The sequence below is a fragment of the Pholcus phalangioides genome, unplaced genomic scaffold, assembly GCF_987345545.1.
Source record: "Pholcus phalangioides strain wild (caught in Gottingen) unplaced genomic scaffold, Ppha-v1.0 ptg000007l_1, whole genome shotgun sequence".
Taxonomy (NCBI): Eukaryota; Metazoa; Arthropoda; class Arachnida; order Araneae; family Pholcidae; genus Pholcus; species Pholcus phalangioides.
In genome coordinates, this window is record NW_028301600.1 from 7,975,340 (window position 1) to 8,001,182 (window position 25,843).

At 35.4% G+C, this 25,843-nt stretch overlaps 1 protein-coding gene across 2 annotated transcripts in view; it reads right to left on the bottom strand.

Annotated features, from left to right (window-relative positions):
* Window positions 1-8,179: 8,179 nt before the first annotated feature.
* LOC149084881 (F-box/WD repeat-containing protein 4) overlaps window positions 8,180-25,843 on the bottom strand; it is a 35,687-nt gene continuing 18,023 nt past the window's right edge. The window contains exons 7-9 of one of the 2 annotated variants that reach the window (XM_089232617.1): window positions 24,715-24,861; window positions 17,014-17,149; window positions 8,180-10,093 (exon numbers count right to left, since the gene is read on the bottom strand). In XM_089232617.1, the coding sequence (XP_089088743.1) occupies window positions 9,968-10,093; window positions 17,014-17,149; window positions 24,715-24,861 (409 nt within the window). In that variant the 3' untranslated portion in view covers window positions 8,180-9,967. The remainder of the gene's footprint in view (window positions 10,094-17,013; window positions 17,150-24,714; window positions 24,862-25,843) is intronic. The other variant, XM_089232618.1, reaches the window with a different exon arrangement.

The window sequence follows — 25,843 nt, forward strand, 5'->3', positions numbered from 1 at the left end:
AGCCAATTCGCGAAAGGGCCAAGAGTTTTGGCCAAAGTCTGAATTGTAGAAATGATTCGGACTTCGACCAGCCATTTCGTGAAGTGGCCTGAGATCCCTGGCCAAAACTCGATGTGCTGATGTAAGACGGCCCGGTAAGAGCCAAATCTATAGGCACTAGAACCTAAGAGCTGACGCCATTTTAGCCCCCCCCCCCCAATAAATTTTGCAAGGGTGGGGGCTGAACCCCTCCAATAATTTCTGAAAAAGCAATGCAATGCACCCTCCTTCATCTGCGTACGCACTTAAATCCCGTATATACGGGACGACCGAGGACTTTCAGCCCTCTCAATGTTTTCTTCGTGTGTGTGTGTGGTGTGTGTCTCTCTCTCTCTCTCTCGGCACCTCTAGCCAAATCCATTTTTTTAATTCCCAACGTACATACAATACACAGCTGATACATATCTATATATGTAGCAGCTGTGTATTGGATTTGCTCCCCGTGACGAGAGGGAAAAAAGTGAAATTTCGGAAAAAAAACTATAAAAATAATTATATAAACCTATTAGTTTTTTCTGCCAAATTTTGGAGAAAAAATAATTACCGCATCGTGACTGCGGTTTCATGGGTTGCTATAACTAAAGTGGACATAATTATCAATAAAAAATATGCCAACTTGATGATTATCCCGAATCATGTATTTTGTTATCGGACTTTGGCCAGGGATCATTGGACACTTCACGAACTGGCCATCCAATGTCTGAAATTCGGACATTGGCCGGGTCAATATTTAATTGTCAATTGCCCGATTCGCGAAGTGGCCGACCCCGTCGTGAATTGGCCAATTTCGGACTTTAGTAGGCAATAACATACATAGTAACACCAGAAAATGCACTCGTGAGCATTTAATTTTTTTTTTTCCACATAAAAATTATAATTTAAATAAATTGGTTTTTTTTTTAGATAATTAAATGCTGTTATTGTTGGTTAATAACATGCACTTATTGTTTTGCCCTTGTTATTGTGTTTCCTATATTTCAGCAGAAAAGAAAGCTGCAGAGAACTGCACAAAACCCAAAAATACCGACAAATTCATTAGCCTTATGATAATCAAGTGGTGATTATCAAATACCGGTTTTATTAGGGAAGAACAAAATCAGGTGGCGAAATTTAAAATATATTGAAATCAATTTTGAGTAAGATGTAATAAAATACCGTTGATGCACTTCTGATGAAAAATCTCCTCAAAAATAATTATTATAGAGGAATTCATCGTAGTAAAGATATAGTATCGAGAGGAGTTCAACATTAATTATATATCATAGGTAATTTTAAATCAGATTTGCAAAAATATCTTTGTACAGGTATTTATCGTTATATCGAGTATCGTCGTTGCAGCGAAATTTCATTGTAATGCAGTATCATAGTTATAGTCAGTCTCAAAAGTTTAAGCACAAGATGAAAATTCCGATAAAATCAAAAACACAAATTGAAAATGATATTCAGAGGTAAATAATTGAAGTGTAATCTTCCATTAAAATAAATGTATTTTATTGAATACAACACCGATGGTTACTTAAAATCTATGTACAGGAGAATTATAAGTTCTGATTTAAAAAAGCTGTAAAGAACCACTAGTCAGAATGACCTAAAATTTGACCTGAACATGCGTGAGGCAATGGGAATTTGTCTGGCGAAATAAAAAAATAATATCAAGGAAACAGTTATTTTCCGGATATTCTTTTCTTGCTGAGGTGAACTCGGAAAGAAAAGTTACCACTGTCTCCGGCGGGACTCGAACCCAGGCCCTCTTGCATACCGGGCAAGCATGCTACCATCTACACCACTGAAGACATGACCCTGCCTTCCTTATTTCACGCACTGTGGCGTGAGGCGCTGAAGTAGACATTAGTAGCCTCTCTTAACTTCAGGAAATGGCCCCCTGGTGGGACGGTTTAGAGTAAGATAGATGGCTTTTTTCTCAGCCCCAGATATCAAGGAAACAGTTATTTGCTGAGGTGAACTCGGAAAGAAACGTCACCACTGTCTCCGCCGGGACTCGAACCCAGGCCCTCTTGCATACCGGGCAAGCATGCTACCATCTACACCACTGAAGACATGACCCTGCCTTCCTTATTTCACGCACTGTGGCGTGAGGCGCTGAAGTAGACATTAGTAGCCTCTCTTAACTTCAGGAAATGGCCCCCTGGTGGGACGGTTTAGAGTAAGATAGATGGCTTTTTTCTCAGCCCCAGATATCAAGGAAACAGTTATTTGCTGAGGTGAACTCGGAAAGAAACGTCACCACTGTCTCCGCCGGGACTCGAACCCAGGCCCTCTTGCATACCGGGCAAGCATGCTACCATCTACACCACTGGAAACACGACCCCGCCCTCCTTATTTCACCTCAGAAAAAATATCAGGAAAATAACTGTTTCCTTGATATCTGGGGCTGAGAAAAAAGCCATCTATCTTACTCTAAACCGTCCCACCAGGGGGCCATTTCCTGAAGTTAAGAGAGGCTACTAATGTCTACTTCAGCGCCTCACGCCACAGTGCGTGAAATAAGGAAGGCAGGGCCATGTCTCCAGTGGTGTAGATGGTAGCATGTTTGCCCGGTATGCAAGAGTTCGAGTCCCGGTGGAGACAGTGGTGACTTTTCTTTCCGAGTTCACCTCAGCAAAAAATATCCGGAAAATAACTGTTTCCTTGATATCTGTGGTGGAAAAAAGGGGAGAAAAAACCATCTATCTTACTCGAAAAAATAATTCAAAATATAATCAATAGATGGCTCTGTACTCGTCTTAATATGCAAATTAAAAAACGTGACATGCGCACCGCACATTACACTTGCTTCAGAAAGTGGGGTACACATGCAGTTCCCGTTAATCTGCGTCTGAGAAGCTCGTCATGACTCTGTCAATGAAGGATCGGGCTCTGCTTGTGAAGCTGTTTTACAAAAACGGTGACTGCATCAATTGCTCTGAAGAAGTTCCGACATTAATGGGTAAAAGGAAAATCTCTGGTCCGATGTCCGTCAAGGGTCTGCGTAAGATGATTCATACATTCGATGAGGCCGGTTCATTTGACGTGAAATCTGGCAGAGGGAGGATGAAAGCAATTGCTTCGACGTCAAAGGAAGATGTGGCTGTAGCATAGACTAAAGATTATTATTCTGTGGGCTATAGCATTGTAGGAAGAGACTAGCAGCGGCATGGGAACGTGCAGTGCACGGGGCCCGATCTTTAGACATGCCTGTCAGCACGGTTCGCAAACTTTTGCGAAACATCCTGCAGTACTAGTCATTTGAAATTATGCACGTTCAGGACAGGGCCGTCTTAAGAGCATCATGGGGGTCAAGGGGGTTTTCTGAGGCACTATCTGGTACATTCTAGAAAATTTTTATTAGATCTCATTTTTGTGAGGCCCCTTTTCTCGAGGTGCCCGGGTGGGCCCATGCGTTAAGATGGCACTGGTTCGGGATTTGCTTCATGATGGCCTGACGACAAACTTTCGCCCTACAATTCCTTGCTCGAATGGAAGTGGACAATGCATGGCCATGGAACATTTTGTGTACAAACGAAGCCCATTTCCATCTCGAAGGTTCTGTCCATACTCAAAATTGCAGAATATGTCAGTCCGTTCGCAAAGCAACCCTTGCCTCTTCATTCTGCAAAGGTCACTGCGTGGTGCGGGTTGACGGCACCGTTTATCTTTACGGCAGCGGCCATTCTTTTTCGAGATTGGTCCTGTTACATGTACCGTCGATGGCGAACGGTATGAATCTCTTTTGAGCTACCAGATCATTCCAGCACTTCAGCAGCTTGCACGTATGGGTATAATCACAATAATTTTATTTCATGAAAAGACACTCTAAAAAGGGGTTTTTGAAATTTGACTCCAAAGTAGGTCATAAGGGGTTCAAATGTCATGGGGGGGGGGGGGAATCGTCAGCTCTGTACATTACTCTTAGTGTAACGTACAGAGAAATGATATTGAAAGTACATCGATTGAGCTTGAAAAAAAAAAAGCACCATAAGCTTAATTGTAGGAGTTTGTTATAACCCACCGAATCTGGATTCAAACTACATCTCCTAGCCTCATGAAGAAATTTCGTACATTTGTAAGCATAAGGGGGTAGTAATATTAGGGGATTTTAATTATCCAGGTATCGATCAGGAGAACCTATCTGCTACGGATCAATGAGATTTTCTGAAGTTGGTGCTTGATAGTTTCTTGTATCAGAAGCTACCAAGGACACTTCTCTTTTGAATTTGATTCTCATTAGTTCCAAGGATCTTGTTGAACATATTTCGGTTGGAGACAACTTTTCTTCTAGTGATCATAAGATTAACTTTTTTTTTTGTAGCTTCCTCGCGATAAACCAAACAATAAAAGAATGGTTGCTTGTTTTCGAAGAACCAACTTCAAACTTTTGAAGGTTAGGGTTAATTTTCAAAGACCTGTTGATATCAGTGGGAAGAATTCAGAACAAAACGCTCTTCTGTTTTGCACGATGTCATACTCTTTGTTCGTAAAAAGCTGATTTGATCATCGCAACCCCTTTGGTTCATGGATAACGTGAGTTATATTTATCTTGAAAAGAGGGCATTCGGAGAATACACATACAAAAGTAGAAGTAGTGTCCAATCATCATTTATTGAAAAAAAGGGTGATTCTGTAAAAAAAATGCAGTTGTCATTATGAGTAAAAAATAAAATAGTTTTGTGATAATAAAACCTTTTCAGAGTCAAGCCTTTCACACCGAAACAACTTTCTATTTGTATTTCTCACATGACCACTCATTTGAAGTTGTAACCACCACATTTACTGTTTTCTTAAAGTATCTGACTCCCATTCATGCCACTTTCATAGAATGGTACTGAAAGTGAACTTTAATATATATCATAACTTTTGATAGAAAGTGTCTCAAAATGGTGAAAACAAATGTAGGACTACCTATATCACACATTTTCTATGAAAAAGTCATTTTTATGTCAAACTTTAAGTAAAATTCATGTAATATTGAAAATGATTAAAAAAAATTCTATGAATGAAATGTTTTTTTCACTATAGATCTAGCTAGTGATGTGATGCAGGTTTTTTAGTACCAAAATGTAAAGAATTGTGTATGGTATACTTATAAGTTATACCTAAATCTGTTGATGTACGTGTGAATTTTTAAACATTTCATTCTACATATCCTGTATGCAGACAATATGACACTGTAATTAAACAAGTGTGCATGATAGACCTTTGATTTTGGTACAAAATCTTAATATGGCAGCATATCATTAAAATTTTGTAATGATGCAATACAGATTTTTACAAATCCTATTTCAAACTCAAGTAAAATCTCAAAAAAAATTACATTCTTTGTAAAACATGTTTAAAGTATTTATTCACAGAATACTTGTATGTAAAAACTCAACACTAATGTGGACGTAGCTTTGGTTGTAAACATAATTTGGTTTTAAGCATCATATAAACAAAACGAGGCTTGTTTTGGAATCGCAAGAAATGTGGTTCTTCTAAAAAATATTTTCCTTCAAAATTGCATTTTAAAAGTAGTCGGATACCTTAAAAGACATTTACAATACCTTTTTTTTTTCATTTCACTTTGTCCTCAAAAGGTTCAATAATTACTTATTTTTAATTTTGTCTCCGGGAGGGATGAAAAGTATTTATCTTCTAAATGAAGCACTTGTTTCAGAACCCCCCCCCCCCCACCACACCCATAAGTCCAGAATTTAAAATTTTAAGATATTTAAAAAAACAACTTAACTAAAAGTAAATATTTTTTCACTAAAAAAATCCTGAATGCGAAGGATGATTCTATACATAAAATGGAAATGCGATGTATTCATTAAAGTTCAGGGGCGGGGAATAAAAAAAATTCTGGCCTCTGCAGTTATGGTGTTTCTGCAATAAAATAAATTTACAACACTGTTTCACAATTTTTATGATAGTACTTAGGGGTAAAAATCAACAAAATTGACTTTTTAATAACACTGGATTTTATTTTGGTCCATTACAGATACTTTGCAGAAATAAAATAATTTTGAGAAATCTTATGTAATATTTTTCACTATGCTGCAGTCAGAATCTTATTTCAACTTCAGATGTCGGCCAATTCAAAATCATATTGTAGAATTCAACATAGTCTGTGGTATATTCAGCAAGTGCTTTTGCAGATCATTTTTTTTATTTAGAAGACAAACCTAACCCTAGGAAGGCCAATGAACTGACTTCACTAGGTGCACAATACAACCAATCAATGAAATTGGAAGGAAAAAGCAGTGGCTTTCGTAGTTGGGGGTTCAGGAGGACAAGTGATCTTTCTCAAAGAAAATGTTGACGTAGTCAAGCCATTAATGAACGTCTTTGCTTTCACTTTTCCTATGGTAAACCATGGCTGAATACAAAGTGTTTGTATGTAAATATTTTAAGTGGATTCTTTTCTCCTTTCGAATGCTCCTTCCTGATGTTTCATCAAAGTTGACGTTTTTCTTGTATCAGCATGACCACCACTTTTCAAAGATACTTATCTTGTACATTTTTGCTTTCTAAACACTGAGTAAAAATTATTCCAAATTTCACTCAGAACTTTGGTGCCAGGTTTGAAACACTTGGTGGAAAATTTGTAATTGATTTTGTCAGGAAGAGGTAAGGTAATGCCACTTACGCCACTTACCTTTGTAAGTGGCATATTCTTTGCCCTAAACTTGTGATTTGTATGTGCCTGATTGACAATAAATCTCCTTTCCTTCAGAGTTTCCACATCTGATTGTGATTCAAAAGACACTTTTCAAACTTTGAAAACAGAACAAAAAATTATCACTAGACTAGAACCCTCAAGACAAACTTTCAAAATGGAAAATAATCAGATCCCTTTTAGATCTTACAAATCTCGCCAATGATGTCTGTGCTGCCAACTGTTACTACTTTTTAACGTGGAAATCCGCTAAGTGATGTCGCTTGTGGGGTTACCACACTAAACGAATATTTCAGGGATGCAAAACCTTTTTTTTTGTGGGTTTTTTGCACCAAATGAAGCGCTAATCAATCAACTTCAAGAAACCAGTATTAACTCAATTTCAAATTTTTTTCAGTCATGGGGTATCTGAAATAAACATTTCAAATACGCAATAAAATAATCTATATAAAATAAGTAATAGTTGAGATTATTTTGTTTGTATTGCTTATTTCCCTAAATATTTGAATTTTCAAGACAACACAAATTTTCTAACAGCAATACATTGCCAAAACATAATTTTTCATCTTTAATACCTCAATAAATACTGTAATTAAAAATATGAAATTTTTTGCAGATGACTAATTTCAACGCTAATTTCAGTTAACTCGTCACCATGAAAAAGTTTGAGACAGAGGAACAGAATTTCTATAGCTTCCTTTAAAAAAATAGCTTGTTAACAAGCTATTTTGCCGTATGCTCAGTCACCATAAAAGCCTTTTGTACCAAAACAGAACAGTTTGAGTAAGGCCGGTATTGCACTATAAAAGTTTGATGAAATCCCTTTTATAAAACTTGAAAAATCTAACCAATAAGGTTATTTGTTACATTCTAGAAAATGTAACCGTTGCCCTTATTGGCTGCATTTTTAAAGTTTTATAATAGGACTTTTATCAAACTTTTATAGTGTAATACCGGCCTAACAAAAGTTATGCTGGGGAAGTTCATTTGAAGACTAAAGTTTTTGAAACATGAGGGACTGTTTGAGCTAAACCTGATTTTTGCATGGGCTTCACTAATTTAGGGCTTCAAATTTGAACAAATTATATTTGTTGGAAAAACCAGACATTTTTTCCAAAGTTGAGCTCTTCTAATGTGTGCTTTTCCCTACCCTGGGCCCTCCACACATCCTTCAAAGTAGACCCTGTGTTCAAGATTACCTTGTAGTTAGCATGTGAGAGATTACCTTGAAAAATTTTAACAAGATTAGCTTGTAGTTGTTTCATGAATACTGATAAAGAATTAAAACACTAAGATTAAATTTCATGTGTATGTAAAATTTATGTGCAGTAGTTCTGTCGTGAAGGAAAGCTAACTAATCTAGCAGTTGCTCTGATTAGTCTAAATTAAAAAAATTAGTATAAGCCAAACTGTTCCAGTATATTTTAACACAATAAGTTAAGTAATAAGAGCTCTAAAAAGGTAAAAACTTCAATTTTTTCTTTTGCAATCTATAAATTTTAATTCATATTTCAATAAATGTTATGTTACTTTAAATTTATACGATTTTCACAATATTATGCATTGAAACTGATGGCACTTCGCTTAAGCCGTCATAACTTTTCGATAACATGAGGTGACGACTTATCTGGATTTTACTGTATATTGAAGCTGTACACATGATTATCAATTTACCATGTATGATTTATTATGGATATTGATAATCTTGGTCCAAATTGGCACTGCATTTTAGTAGGATTTAAACATGTAGATTGTGATAGAATCAACTACTATGGAATTTAAGCAATTCCAAATATTCACAACTCTATTTGCAAAGAATTTCCTATGGCTCCACAGCTTGCATGTGTCCTTACGCAATCTAGATTGATGTTTTTTCCTCGTCGAAGCACTGGATTGATGGTGAGTAAATAACTCTTGAACCATCTTGTTCATCCTTTTGAAGATTTTGTAAACTTCAATATGCCTACGCCCATAGGCAAATACAAGGGGTGGGGGCTACCTCCCCAAAAATTTTCGTTATTAACGTAGGTGGGAGAGTGCAGGTGTGTGGACAGCACCTTCCTCCTTCAAAGAACCTGTATCCCCCTTATGTTTATAATCTTTTATGAAAAGGTTTGATATAACATTCAAGTTCTGAGCTCAAGGGACTTAGGGAAGTTTTTTTCAGTTTCTGTTAACTTTTATATACTAAATTTTTTGCTCAGTGGGCATCTCTTTGAAACAATTGGCTTTAGAAACATACTTCCAATTACAAAATATTTTTAAATGTCTTCTAGTTACTTAAAGCGTCATAAGTTTTTTAAGGGTTGCAATGTAAAAAGAATTAACTTGAATTTGTACAGACCCTGTATGCTAAAACTTTCCATTGGTGAAATGCAAATCCTGCTTCAAGAAGTCATTCACAAAAATTTCTATATTTTCAAATGTAATATTTGTAATTGGAAATATGTTTCTACAGTCAACCGTTGCAGAGATATCCGCTGAACAAACAATTTAAGACAGCATGTATAATTAGCTTTATATTAGTGGATTAATAAATCCTTCAATCGCATTCTGATATTGAAATGGCACATAAGTAATTCAAAAAATGTTTAATACTTTAAAATATCAAGTTATTGTAAATAAATGAACTGACTAACAAATGAAGAACATTAAAAATTTGTAAAATAATTAAAAACTGATAAAAAAAATAAGCAAATTATGATACTGAATTGCAGTTTGCACCAAATTGTCTTTAAAATAGGATAAATTTTGAAACTAGATAGTTAGAGGGTGCTAACAAAGAGAAGAAGTTCACAAGTGAATGTTACCCTTGCAAGATGAAAACCTTTGTTGGTACAAAACAAAAAAAACCATATAACAATTGATTAAATTAAAATCAATCTCACAAGCATATTTTGGGTATATTAGCGACTTCCATTACCAATCAAATTTGATTTCAGTTTTTTATTTTTGAAAAATCTTATTTTTTACAAAATTTTTGTAAAAACATATATATATCGCACGCAATTTCTTTATTTTTTAGCATTGATTTTTAAAGTTCTTAGGCTAGTATTATACTATAAAGGTTTTAGAAAATTTCTTTTATAAAACTTGAAAAATGAAACTAATCAGCGTATCAGTTACATTCGAGCAAACGTAACTAACAGGCTTCTTGGTTATTTTTTTTCAAGTTTTGTAAAAGATCTTTTATCAAAATTTTATAATTTAATCTGGGCTTTAAAAACTTTGATGCACTCTTTACATCTTCTTATACAGAATCAAAATAACATGTTATGAAAAATCACAATATGATATGCAGTCATCTAGTCCAGCACACAATATCTGAGCATCAAACGCTACAGAATACACAGGTGTTTGTACCCTACGGCAGAGTCTACGCTTCCCCATATAGAATACCTGTAGGGAAAAAATTATAAAATATATTTTTCTATAATATACCAAATTCTTTATAAAATATACCAAAAAAAAAATAGTCCAAATGTCTAAAACAAGCGGTCAGATGGTCTGGAGAATATAAGTGAGGAAGAATCTCATAATGCAAAATATGTAATTTTTTGGCTGTTGTGCTTGACATGTGTCTCACGTTGTTACAAAAAAAAATAAAACTTAGTTTCTGTTGACCAATCTAGGCAGCTTAACTCTTAATTTTTGATGCATTGCATCAAGCTGGATGCAGTATTTTTCTGCAATAAATGTTTTGTTTAGGGACCTAACACTAATGTTAATCAGACATAAATAAAACTGTACTTTTACTCTTTATGGCTGAGAAAGCATAGATTAGTGTAAAAGGAATTCACACAATTTAAATCTGTCTATGCAATGCTATAGACATTATCAACAAAGTAATCTAATACAAAATCCTTCAGTCTGAGTTGGCTAACTGAAAAAAATAAACATTCTCACAACTAAAAGTTTGAGAATGTCCTTATCGATGCTGCCACTATTTCCATTGATCTCTTTAAATGAAATTTGAGAAGAAATGTATTGATTAATATGGTTTTGAAGATGCAAGAAAGTTTTCAACCAATGAACTTTCCATATGAAATCTTATACACTTTAATCTATTATATCATAGGTAGAATTTATGTACAGTAGACTTTTGGCCCTATAACATGTTGAGCTTTATATCAAACCACATGGAACAGGTGATTCAAAAGCCCCCATTTTACAAATATACATGTTTTTCTCACACATATAATCTGCTTATGATTTCAATGTGTTACTTTGCATGCGAGTAGACTAGGAAAGTTTGGGGGGGAGGCACTATGATGATGATACCAATACATATATTTACATGCATATTATATTAGTTGGCTCCATCAATGATGCTGCTCCCCTGCCCTATCCTATAATCCCCCCATATCTCCACCCATGAGTCTAAGATAACCATTAATTATCTAATACCATATTTTTTTTTAAAAATTGAATTAAACAGTTAAGGGTTTAAACACCTGAATGTTGCAAAGGTGAATTTTGAAAATAGAATTTCACTGCCTCTGTAGCGGAATAGACCCACTCTGTCCCTTTGTAACCTGGGTAAATGTGCTAGGCCTTTTTAGACCACTATTTTCTTTTCAAAATTCATCTTCACAAGATCAAGTTTTCTGTATGAACAGCAGAGAGCGACATCACACATCTCTATCTACATTGCCATGCGGTGGTATATGTCAGTATATATGAGCTATTAACGGAGTTAGGTCTGAGTGTCTATTGTACAGTCCTGTTTAGCATACATATACTCTAAAGAAAGAAAAATACTCATTGTGTGTTTCTGTAATGTAACAGTCTATTACAATCACCCGGATTGCAAGGGAATCCTTGCATTTGTATTTGTATTTGTTGTATTTGGAATGGTGGTTCTACATTCCCCCTCAGAGGCAGTTGAATTTTCTTTCTGAAATTCATCGCCACAACATCCAGCTGTCTGAACCCTTCTATGAATAGCAGTGATGCCATCCTTATCTGAACAGATTATTTTAGCTTTAAATTAAATAAGAAACTCCCAAAGGAAATTTGCAAAATTCAAATTATCCAAAAATCTGAATTAATCAAAAGTTCCATTGTATTTAACTCCTTTGCTAGCATAACATATTTCACTGATCTGCATTAGAAATAGCACATCTTTTTTCAAGAAAAATGTTTTCTCTTAATTTTGAGCATGTAAAAGTGCCTTTCTACTCAAATAACAATAAACCAAGAAAAAGAGAAATACTTTCTATATTACAGGGTTTAACAAATTGGAAAAAAAAATCTAGGCATCAATCGAATATTTTAAGAACTACATTTATTTTTTTCCAGAGTATTTACGTATAGAAAATTGTAAGTGCCAACATCAAACTTGTGCCATGGAGTGCCATGACAAACTGGGATTTGTCATCATCGTTATCATATGGGGCCATCTCCAATTCAAAGGTTGGCAATCATGGCTTTCCATCCCACTCGATCTTGAGCTTGTCTCTTTAACACAAACGATACTGTTGTCCACGGCACTCTTTCAGGTTCTCTATCCACATTCTTCTTGGTCTTCCTCTCTTCTTGTATCCTCTCATGTATCCTTCTAATATCAGTGTCCTGTCTTCTCCCGCAGACCCTCTTAGGCTGAACACATAGTGAGACGGAGAGCAAAGCAATGATGAGAGAAGAGATCCGAGCAGCGAAATCAAACACACTGATTCCAATGCACCTGCGTATAGTGGCACACCGCAGCAGAGTGGGAATTCCGCGATAACAGATAAGAGCAGCGCATTCCAGGTATTTTACTTTTTTCACTCTGCTCGCCTGTGTGTAGCTTCAAGATGGCCATCAAAGGGCTTGTTTTTGCTGTTAAAAAACGGTAGTGATGTCAAAAATGTCACCGGAATCATTGATGTTAAGTTCTCGACGTACTTCAAAATGGTGTGGGCGATCAAATGAAAACAAGTATCGAATATAATTTTCATATATTTCCCATCAAACTTTTTTCGTGTGCACGTGCTTAACAAAACTAAAAATGATTTATATTTTGAGTTTTAAGCTAATTTATCATGCACCGTGAGGGAAAATGTATTTGAGTAGTCTAAATTAAAAATCATGTATGTTTCTGTGGAAAAATTGGCAAGTTTTATTTATTTGGTTATTTTCTGTGTACCATCAATATCTCCACACTGGAAGTGTACCAAATGTTTTTTATGCTGGATTTTCGTGTGTTAATAATTACGTTTCTCATGTCAAAAAAAATGAAACCAACAAATATTTATAAAAAAAAACAATATTCGAACATGGGGGGAGGGGGGAGAGGAGATTTTCCACCTATACTAATAATACAAATTTAAATGGTGGGGGGGGGGGGGCTTTGATTTTTTTTTACTCATAAATTTAGTAGAAAATATTGATTTCCCAAGAAGTGATTCGCACTCAAGTGCCGTGAGAAAAGGTAGGAAAGCGACCAAAATATGAGGAATATTTCCGTAGCTATATTTAAAAATAGTGATAGATATTCTCACAACACTATTATTTCTAAATTGTTCCCTGAGCAATGATTTTTATAATTATGAAATTTTTAAGCATTCTCTAATTTAAAAACCAAGGTGATTGCGAGAACGATATTCGATACTCTCTGCTATATTAAATGGCCACTATGTGTACTATGTTCCTTGCTCGCAGCTATATTCTCATCTCGCTTCTCTTCCTTCTCATTCATCGCTTTGCTCGCCGCTTCCACTATGTTCTTACGATGTGTCCTGTATACTTCCACTTCCTCACCACAGCATTTCTTATCAAAGCGCCACGATTTCTAGTTCTCCTCCTTACTTCTTGAGTGATGATTTTGTCAGTTCACTTTAATTTTAGCATTCTTCTGTAGCACCAAACATCAAATGAGTTGATCTTTTGATTTCTTAGTTCCATGTCCAGGTTTTCCATGTGTACAGTAGGACCGGCTATATATAGCACCTAAAGAGCCTTGTTTTTAATTTCATGTTTAGGTTCCTCCTTAAGAATTCCTTACATTTCCAAAAGGATAGCTGAATTCTCCTTCTTACTCCCATAGGATTTGTCAAGCCCTACTATATTCTTTATACAGTAAATATATTTCTTCACTACCTTGAGCTAGACAAAGGAAAGGGGGGTCTCTTTTTTCCTAATATCAAAATGTGAACAAGAGATTTTGTTGACAAAGAAAACAAATTTTTGAGAAATTCTGCTTGCTGAGCTGACAAGGAAATCTTTCTACTTTTTTTAATATCAAATCATAAATCCTTTTCAGTTTGCTTTTAACAAGTTTTCAAATTTGTTTTGTAGATTTTTTACATTTGAATAAAATATCTTTTAATTTTATTGTACAGCTGTACTTCTTGACACCTTCATATATAGACAGGTTAAAGTTACAGTGGTAAGTCAATTAATACTCATTTTGAGAAAGATTAGATTAGATTTCGAACATATTGGCGTAAGGACCAATTTGGTCAAATTGCGCCAAAACAATGACAATATAAAAAAAGGAAAATTGTCCTTGTCATGTCAAGAAAGTAGGCCTACGTAAAACAATGATGTGGATTGTAAACTATATGTAATTGTAAAAACCAATGGCTTTGATGAATTAAAAAATGTGAAATGCATCGCAATGGTCATTTAAAATGTCACAAGGTGAAAGATGTCTATGACCAAAAGCGGTTGTAAAATGATGACGATGATGTGAACAAGTAAAAGCATGAGCAATGGTCAATGGACTTTGACAATGGGGCAGTCTGGTTGACTCTCTCGTAATAATAGATATGACTGTGTAAGGCAACTGTGTCCTATGTGTAACCGGGCAAGCAGAACTTCCTCCTTTCGGTTAGTCTTGCAGCTTGAACGCCAATGGCCAAGTGTGGGCTTGATGACATGTAATTTATTATTTACTTGATTATTCCAATGCCAGCGGTGATGCATCACTTCTCGGAGGACTGGGAAGTGGTCACTGGTAGGGACCAAAAGATTACTGTCAATGTTAGTTGTTGTTCGAGCTGCAGTGTCTGCTTTCTCGTTGCCCGGTATTCCAACATGACCTGGTACCCAGTAAAATTTTACTGCGGTACCATGATGAGTGAGGTAATGTAGTTCATGAAAAATGGCATGAATGAATGGGTGAGTGTGGAAAGTGAAGGAACACAGTGCCTTCAATGCACTGAGAGTCACTATAAATTATGCATCGTCGGTGGCATTTGCGTCATACAAGACATAGAGCCTGAAGGATTGCATACAGTTCTGCAGAATAAATAGAGAAGGTGTCAGGTAGTTTGAAAGATGTCTCCTCACAGCAGATGTAGGCACAACCAACATGCCCAGGGCTCTTGGAGCCATCGGTATATATGGGGAAGTACCAGTTGTATCTACCCCTGCCTTTAAAGAATATCTGCCGATATATGACATCTGCTGTGGTGGTTCTAGGATATGATGATGATAGAGACATAGAAACTGTTTCCATAGTACCAGTTGCCCAGCAACTCGGGCCACATGACTATTGTTTATTTGTAGTTCTTCCATGAGTGCCCTCACACGAAGACCATAGGATGGAACACAGAAGAGCGAGCAGCAAAAAGTCTATGAAATGACGGATTGAAAATGATACGATGAAGTGGATGATCTGGTAAAGACTTCATTTTGATATAATATTTCAAGGAAAGTTGCCGGCGTCTTAATGTCAGTGATGGCTCGTTGCATTCGACATACAGGCTCTCCATTGGAGATGTCCGGAAAGCTCCAGAGCAAATCCGGAGGGCAAAATGGTGGGCGGGGTCGAGCACACTCAGATAGCTCCGAGGCGCTGACCTGTACACAATGGAACCGTAGTCAAGCTTCAATCTTACAAGAGCCTTATATATGTGGAGGAGCGATTTACGGTCTGCTCCCCATGATGTAGACGAGATGACCTTCAAAAGGTTCATCGTCTTCATGCAACGAGCTCTCAATTGCGCAATATGAGGTTTAAATGTAAGTTTCTTGTCAAATGTGATTTCGAGGAATTTAGTGTTTTCTACAATTGGTATTTGGCCATTGTTTAGAAAGAATTGTGGGTCATCATGAAGGTCTCGACGCCTACAAAAGTGCACAGCGACAGTCTTGTCTGCGGAGAAACAGAAGCCGTTATCATGAGCCCACTCATTTTGTGAAAAACAAGGTTTTACTAGAATTGTTGTAAATTGGTTTCCATGTTAAAAATTTTGTGATTTCACGACCTAGTCGCAAACTAGTGAATCAGAGATTTGAATTTTTTTTCAACAGTTTAACACTTCTAGATTGCATTTCTCGTCTTAAGTCAGAATTGATGAAAATGTGACTTGCACCACTGTAACTTCAACCTTTCCACATACTTCTCTACAGTGGTGTTGAAGCCGAGGGTGCACCGCCCACAGTATTCTTTACCATCAGTCTAAGCACTCCTAGAATTCATTCCAAAATCAAAATTTGCCATGCAGAGTAATTTGCCATTAAGCTCAAGCCAAGCACCCATAGGTGCATAACACTTCAGATGCCTCTGCTTCCCTAACAAGTCTACCCATTTAATTTCTATGGGGTTCAAGAGTACAGATCAAGATGGTAGTCTATAATGTGAAAGCTGTTGTCCAAAAACCATTTAAGAATGAAACTTACAATATACACAGTAGTATTGTCACGTTGGAACATGAAGAACAAATGAAAAATAACCCATGCCTTCTTTACTACTCTATGTATCAGGATTTGAACATAGAACACTAGATCTATCCAAGAGCCAAATTGAATATGCTCTCATGCCTAAAATTTTAACTCCTTAACAAGACCTATTAATTGCCATGATGTTATTTTCTATGCCACCCCCTACAAGATTTTTCCTTTAAATGAGCATTTCAAAGTTGCAAAAAACTTTTTATATCTTCAAAGCCATAACTTTCAGAAGTCACACAATTACCCAACCAGACTATCATTTTTCTTAAATAACATTTTGTCCTTGCTGAAGCAGTGAAAGACTGACACACACACACACTCTCACTGTCTCTTTAGTTCACCTCAATTTTTCTCCATGAGCATGAAATTTGAAACAAGCAATGATTGGAATCCTGCAGAAATTCAATATAATTAATATACACTGGATGTATTTATACAATGCCAAATTTGCATAAATACACAAACCATGGTTCAGAATAATGAAGGTGAGTGATTTGAAGTCAAAAATTTCCTATAACATTTTTATACACACCCTTACAATAATATTTTTACCACTAGTAATGGGAAAAATTATATTACTTTATAGAAGAAATTTTTTTTAATATGAAGGAACCTATCATTTTTCAAGACAACTGCATGTCTTTCATTTTACTCACTCTTATATCTCTTGAAGCTCTTTTATCCCAGAGACGAACTACACCATGACGAGCTGTTCCACAAACAAATGTGAATGACTTATCACTGTCTATGCAAAACACTGCCGAATCATTAGGCTCATCCCACTTCTTCACCCTGTAATTCAATCAAAAGCAACTGAAAATTGTATATGACAATTTCAAATTTATGTATACATATTTTGTAAATGTATTTATTTTGAACATTTTTATAAACAAAGAATGCGTATATTTATTACCAATAATTATATGAAATAAATGTACAGATGAAAAAAATGTATGAAATTTCAGTGTGAAGCTTAGAGATGTAGAATCCCTACTCTCTCTCAGAGAATATAGAATCCTTTTTCCATTTTCACAGAGTAGATCCCTACTCTGTGAAAACCTTTTCTACAAACACTTATGATGCTTTCATTTTCAAGCTCAACCTATGTAGTTTCTATATCACTATTCTGTATGTTACATCCTCTGGTCTGCAAACATGATTTCACATAAATCAAGACTTCACCCCCCTTTCCAATCAGATCCATTTCCGAAAAATTATCATATCCAGAGATGTAGGAATGATACATCCCTCTTTGTTTGCCCAAGATTCTGTAATTGCTATAAGATCTAGGCCCTCCACAGTAATCAATCATTTTCTGGGTATGGCCTATACATCCCAGGTGCTTATTTACTGAAAAATATTCAAAAAGCTTGAAACAAACATAAATAACAAAAGTTGTTAACCTACATGTGAATTATTTATCAGTCTGATCATTATATTAGGATAATCAACCAGTTGGGATGTCAAAAATCAATTTCATTCTGATTTAACATGTATATATCAAGTTTTTAATTTACTCTATTATCTGCTATCTACACAAAAAAAGATATGAAATCTTCATGTAAATTATTTTATATTATCCATTCAACGTGCTTTTTTTTAATATTCACTGATTCAGTCAAATAACTTAAAACTTTAATTTTCTTGTCTCTTTATATTGAGCTTAAACCGCAAGCACTATTAGATTTCAATTAAGTAATGAATATAAATCTGTACCTGTAACAGCATTTCAATCCTTATGCTTAGAATCCTCAATCAACTTCCCAAAGAATTTTTTATAGAATTTTTGTGCCATTGGATATCATTCAGTAAAAATGGAAAAATAAGTTTTACAACAATTTAATGATTGATAACAAATTGATTGAAGAAATTGAAGATGGAAATGTTAGTTTAAAAAATTGGAGTAACAAAAATTATCAATAATAGTGAATACAATCATGCTTATTTTTAGAAAAATTACGAAAACGATGATGAAAATACAAGCATACTTTAAACTTTGAGCGAACCACTAATTTTCATTTATTCATATAATACAAAGGACTAATTCCAGCAAGAGAGAGCCAACTCACTTAAACATTTTGCAGTGAGTTTAGGAGAGACTGGAAAAACTATGCCACACAAATTAAATTACAAAGCCAACTTCTGTACAAGTTATAAATCTCAGTGAAAGAACCAATCGTATTTTAACACTAGAAGTGCCGTTGGGGTTATTTTGACCCTTTTTCCAATTTTCCCTGCATTATCTCAACACACAATAGACTGTTAAAGCTAATATTTTCTCTGGCTTCTCTTAAAATACTTCAGGGAATAGTTACAAATTTTTGTATTTCTATGTTAGTTATTAAAATAAATAATTTCATGCAATTGGTACTATGAAATCATGTGGTATCTTAGACTTGGAAGTCTGAAGCATCAGAGCTGAGTGCCTGGCTACTAACAGGTTTACTCTGGCCTCTTAGACATTTGGTACAAACTGACAGAAAACTTATTAGCACATAGTCCTGGACCAAAAATAATCATTAATGAGCAATTGTTACCATGTAAACAACGATGCAAATTTAACCAATACATGGCAAAAAAGCCAGACAAGTTTTGCATCAAGTTCTGGTTAGCAACTGTTGTCATATCCACAAACATGTCTTGAATGGCTATCCATACTTGGTCAAAGATAAAGAGCAACCATTCAATGCACAACTTTGGGAGAGCGGTATTACTGCAACCACAGTTGTAGATGAACCTTCTGTTAAGAAAACCACAATTGCATGTGACACTTCAACGCCACAATATTGTCCTGTTTCACTAAGAAATTTAAACAACACACTCACAATATATAGGTGCAAGAACAAAAAGAATGTCGTAACTCTTATCACCTTGGACACGAATGTGTCTGCAGATGACAACACAAAAAAAGCCGAACATTGCTACTTATTACAACACTAAATGTGGCATAGATGTAGCAGACGACATGGTGAGGAAATACACTACAAAATGTGGAATGTATTCTACAAAATCCTTGGCATTGTCACTCAATGCTTGCATACTTTTCAAAGACTCCTCAGGCTACACAGTTTCACGCTGAAGATTTCTGCTTGTGCTGGTGCTTTGCACAAAAAATGCCCTCCAATTCTACTACACACCAAAAAACCGAAAGAAATGTGCCTTTCAACTGTGAAAGAGACAAAATAAGGTTTCTGACAGCTGCGAAGGATGCTAGAAAACATTTTATGGAAAATGTGTTGCTGTCATTCTCTCCATCAAGGATGCATATTGTTCAACTTGTGCTGATGTCTAACAAACTTTAGAATAGAGATGGATGATTTTTTGCTCAGCTACGATACATGAAATCCATAGGCTTTCTGGATATTATGTCAAGACGAACAGGAAAACAGTGTTGTTTCTCTCCACCAGGAATCGAACCCAGGACCTCTTGCATACTAAGCAAGCACACTTACCATTATTGAGGAGAAAAGGATTGTCTCTCTATGGTATAATGGTATGTGCACTTGCCCAGTATGCAAGAGGTCTTGGGTTCAATTCTCAGTGGAGAGAAACAACACTTTTTCCTGTTCACCTCAGCATAATATCCAGAAAGCCTATGGATTTCATAAACTTTAGAATATATTGTGGGTTCATTCATGTTCATGAGTATAATTTCGCTTTGAGACATATACTAATTCATAATATGCGTTGAGTCATATTGCCCTTTCTTGCTCTATTATAATTTGTACTCATGCAAAAGCACATAGTGAAACAGGTTGCCTCTGTAATCATTAAACAGGTAAGACCTCGGTATAACATCACCTCTAGACACCAAATAAAATTACTAACAAGCGAGGTGATTTAATAACGAGTAAAACTTTTTGCCAATTATGACAGCAAAACTTTCAAAAAATGGACGTTATGGGCAGGGTGACGTTAAAAGCAGTCAACGTTATAATGAGGTCTTTCTGTATATTATCATTTCAACATCAGTCATCAATCAAAAAACGGTTACTTTTAATAGGGCAAGCATTTCTTATAGGAGTCAAGTTGACCCCTAACAAGAGTTTTAGGTTGGTCTAAAATCCGGCTGTTCTAGTGTTAAAATAAATTTTAGTGTCACTTTTTGTACAAATAGAAAGAACATTAAAACAAGCGTTTTCCAAAAATTTCATGTTTTTTTTGAAACAGTTACATGAAAGCACACTGATCTGACCTAATTTATTGATCTGTTATTATTAATCTGTTTTCATCACAAAATCTGCAGGGGTTTTTCTAGACTTGTTTTGTAGGGTCCTGTTTTTGAGAAAATTTTCCTTATTTTTTGTAATAATATATTTAACCCATCACAAAAGAAATGCCAAATTTATGGTTTCATTAATTTTTATTTTGTAAAGGGTTTGTTTTTAGATCCAGAATTTTTGTAAAGGGTTCGGAAACGGGACCCGAATTTTTGCTGGACAGACACCCCTAATCTGTCAATTTTTTTCAGACCCAAGTTATTTATATTGTGAGGAATTGTGTAGTTATTAAAATAAAAAACTAGTTTTTTATTCCATGTTTTTAAATGCAATATTCACTGAGATATTTGAATTAACTGTTCTACTTTCTGCAAAGGCAAACTCCCGTGGAAATGGTGTTGCCCTCGTCTTTAATAGCTCAATCCCCCTTAGCAAAATCCCCCTGGATTCCAATTTAGAAATCGTTGGTGGTGAATGGGGTTATCCCAACTGCACCCCTATAGCCATTTTTTCCCTTTACTTACCGCCTGCACCAGATCTTAACTGTTTCGTGAAACTTGAATCAATTATAGATAATTTTTGTAACTCTCACATCATAATTATTGCCGGTGATTGGAATTTACCTGCAATAGGTTGGCATAAAATGTAGTCCCTTTCACAGGCAATCACAATATCAACAATAGTGTTCTATATATTTTCCTCAAGTTTAATCTCTCCAAACCATTTTAGAGCCAACTAGAATATCTAACCTCTCTAGCTCTACTTTACATCTAATAGCCTTTTCCAACAAAATCCCGGTATCTGATTCCTCTGTTTTTGATGGTTGTTCCGACCACAAAGCTCCCTTTGTTAATTTTTTCCTTCATCACACCATTCCTTCCTTTAAACTCACTACTAAACTTAATTTTAAAAAAAACAACTTTTTCCTCTTATGCAAAATATCCTTCATACTCATCTCCCTGATTTCATCTCCTCCTCTTCCTCTAATGGCATTCATTCTCTCTGGAGTAAATTCAAAGCTGTAATTGATAAATGTAAAGCCACTGTTCCCTCAAAAAATACTCATCTAAATGTTTCTTCAACCCATGAATCAACCGCAATACCATCCATCTGAAAAGAAGAATTTGCCACAATGTTTCCAAACTGAAACTCAACAACTCCCCTTCCTCTCCGAAGCAAAATCTCGGTCTCTACATGTAAACTTAAAGATCTTATTTCACATCAAAAAACCAACTACTTAGCTAATTCCTTGCCTAACTATCTTTCTACAAACCCAGCCAAATTTTGGAATTTTCTTCGCCCTAAATCTGCCAGTCCTTCTTCAATCAAAATCTCCAATGCCGAACTTCTTACTTCTCCCCTCGATATTGCCTTCAAATTCAATGAGGCTTCCGATTCTGTTTTCTCTTCTGATCCCAACCCCCCTCAATAATCCTTTTCCGACTCCCTTCATAACTCCAATTTGATTTTTTCTCCAAAGGCCTTTCGAATCTACTGAAACACTCAACTGAATTCAATACATTTTTAGAAGATAAAAACTTCAACTGTCAAAACCTGTAGCCAAAGCACACTTCTAAATGGTTCAGTCATTTAAGTATTCAATCATTTAATGTTTCAATGTACTTATAAATTGAATTGTGAGAGAGAAAACTGGAAAAAATATTTAAATATACACATACATTTCTATCTATGAATGTTCAAACCTGTTATCGTAAATACCCCAGAAAAGTATTTTTCAAGTACTAATTTTGCTGTCTTTTCAGGAAAAAAAAATGCTTGGCTCATAAAAAATTTGGGCTGGTGCTTAATTGTTTTCCATTCATCATAAGCCCTATAATGTTATGTTGGTTCAAAAAAAAAAAAACTTTGTTTTGCGTAATTTTTTTTTTTTTACGAGCAAAATGAAATACACCAAAGGTCTGATATAATGAAAACACCTTACGCTGGGTTTTCCCCATAAGTAAGTTTTCTGTGCCACGTGAAAATGCTGAAAATGCTTTGCCGGGCCTTCTTCCCTCAAAATTTCCAACTCTGAACTTCTTACTTCTCCCCTTGATATTGTCTCCGAATTCAATCAGGCTTTCGCTTCTGTTTAGGGTGCAGTAGCCTGGTCGATAAGATACTCGCCTAAAGTACCAAAGGATGTTTAGAGGTGTCGCGAGTTCGATACCCGGTTCGTCCTTGTCAGAAAACTTTCCTGACACAGGGGTACAACAAAAAAACGGCGACTTGGCCGCAGCAAAAAATTGCTACCATAGGGAGTCCCCCATCGAGGGGTTAGTGCACCAACCTCTCGATGAGTATAAAAAACAAGCCTGCCGTTCGGAATCAGCAATAAATTGTAGGTCCCAGTCTAATTAGCCCTCGTGTGCAGAAAATGACCGTGGTGCGATAAAAATGATCAAATGATCGCTTCTTTTTCTCTTCCAATCCCAACAACGCCACCTCAATATTTTTTTCCCAACTCCCTTCATAACTCCAGTTCGGTTTTTTCTCCAAAGAAGGCCTTTCGAATCTACTGAAAAAATTGAAACCACACTCCACTGGCCCAGATGAGGTCCCAAACCATATACTTAAATTCTGTGCAGATGAAATTTCCAACTATCTTTTAATTATCTTCGTCTCATTGAATAACTACTGCTTGCCCTTCAACTGGAAAATTAATAAAATAATACCTATTCACAAATCAGGTCATCCCTCTAATCCCTTCAATTTTAGACCAATCGCCATCACCTCTACTTGCTGCATACTTTTCGAGCACATAGTTGCCAAGGAAATCCATTCACACCTTGACTCAATTAACTTTTTTCCTAACCAACACAGCTTTATATCTTCATTATTCATTTCCACTCAATTAGCCCTTTTCATTCATGGCTTATCTAATAGTATTGACAACAACCTACAAACTGATATCGTATACTTGGATTTCTCCAAAGCATTTGACAGGGTGCCCCATAGTAAACTTCTTAAACTCCAAAACTTTGGCTTATGTGTTCAATTACTGAAATGGATGGAGGCCTTCCTTGTTGATCGCAGTCAGTTTGTCTGTTTCAAGGGCCAAAACTCCTCATACCTCTGGGTCAAGTCTGGTACACCTCGGGGATCAGTCTTCTCTCCTCTATTATTTCTAATTTATATTAATGACCTATCATTATCAATCAATTGCTCCATCAAACTTTTTGCCAATGATTGCTTTATTTATCAAAGAATTTACAGCAGATCCGACCAAGATTCTCTCCAGCAAAACCTTAACACTATATCCAAATAGTGCTCATCTTGGCAACCACCCCTAAACATCTCCGAAACAGTTTTCATGGAACTTACCCATGAAAGATCTCCCCTCAAATTTCCTTACTCAATAATTCTTTAATCACAGAGGTTTCCCATTACAAATACCTGGATGTGATAATTTCTGCTGGCCTTTGTTGGAACCTCCACACGGATTATATATTTCAAAAACGCCTTCAAAAACCTTTTTCCTCTGTCGTAATCTCAAATATTCCACCCGCCACCTTTGGCATCTTATGCTTCCAACCTTATATCCTTCCTGTCCTCTCCTATGCCTGTGAAATTTGGAATCCCTATACACAAAGCAATATAGATAAGCTGGAATCTATCCAAAATAAATCTACCTGCTGTATTTTAAACTGCTGGTCTTCCTCTGTTTCCATCATACAGCTCAAACGGTAACTTAATTATCTTCCCACTTACTTCCCGTAGATATATCGCTCGCCTATCATTACTTTTCAAAATTACGACTATTTTAACATTGACACTAACCACATTTTAATCAATTCTTCACATTTTTCCAATAGACTCAATCACTCCCAAATATTGAAATCTTTTTTTTTTGCATCCACAAATTGCTTCAAATTTAATTTTTTCCCCCATACAATTATTGATCGGAACAACCTTCCATCAAATTCTGTAGACTGTATTTCAATCTCTGATTTTGTATGTAGCATCAATCGTCTATGTCAAATCCCATCACCGCACCCTCTTGTATAGGCTTCGGCCAAAGAATATTGTATAAATAAATAAATAACATTTATTATGATAAAGATCACATTCGTACATATGAATAATGATGAAAAAAAACTGAAAAATTTATGATTTACACAGTGATCCTTGACTTACCATACATCTGGGCATCGTATATCCCATAAATGAATAATACTATCATAACTCCCGGTATATATTTCATTTTGAGACTCTGGAAATATATGAAAAATTCCATCTCCATCTCTGAACTTTTTAAAACCCAATGAGCTGACTAAAGCACCACTAGAAAAACATATATAATAATTTAGTTCACAAATAAATATCACATTCATTAATGAAGGTTTTTATATTATAAACAGTCCTATAATTACTAACTGAGCAAGTTTTTGAAGCTATTTGTCATTTTAAATGAAAAATAGTTTCTCGAACTAAAATGTCATTAAGCAATTACTTGAACACGAGTATCCTTTAACCCAAAAAAATTATTCATATGATTACTGCAATGATAGAAAAAATGTTAAGCCTAAGTGAAGCATTATGACTAAAGGGAAAAGAAAAATTCATAACTTTTTTTTCATTCCCCCCTTCAGACATGATGGATTAAATCTGATAAGAAGGGATATAAAAAAATCACTTCAAATACTACATAAAGTGATAAGCATTTATTGTCTAACATGGCATGCTTTTTTGTGAACTATGTCAGCATTTGGATGAAAACTTGTTAATAATCCATTAAATATTTTTTTCACTTATCAATGTAACGCAGCTGGAAAAAAAAAGTAAAGTCCCATCTTTCTTTTCAGGTTCTTTAAAATTTTTGCATATATTTAAGAGCATCACGAATCATTCGATGTGGTTGTTTTGATAAGACAAAAGTCAGGTCTAACAAGGTACAAACTTTGCTTAAAAGAAAGTGTAAATTGACTTCTTGTGAAAGCAGAAAGAATATTAAGAGATCTATGGCAATGATCAATAATTTTTTGAAAAGTAGTGAATGTTATTCTGAATGAAAATGGAACAGATTGGCAGAAGAGAATTGAAATAAACCTAGCTGTAAACAAAATAATGCCTTAAGCAAAAAGTGTAAATGATTTGAAACTCCTTCATACCGGTACAACTGTGTTCAATGAATTAATTATTAAGAAGTCTTTATGCACTTCATTCAAAATTGAAGGTAGCTTCCAGATGATTACTTAGATTTAAAGACTACATAAAGTGATAAACATTTATTACCTAACATGGCATGCTTTTTTGTGAACTCTGA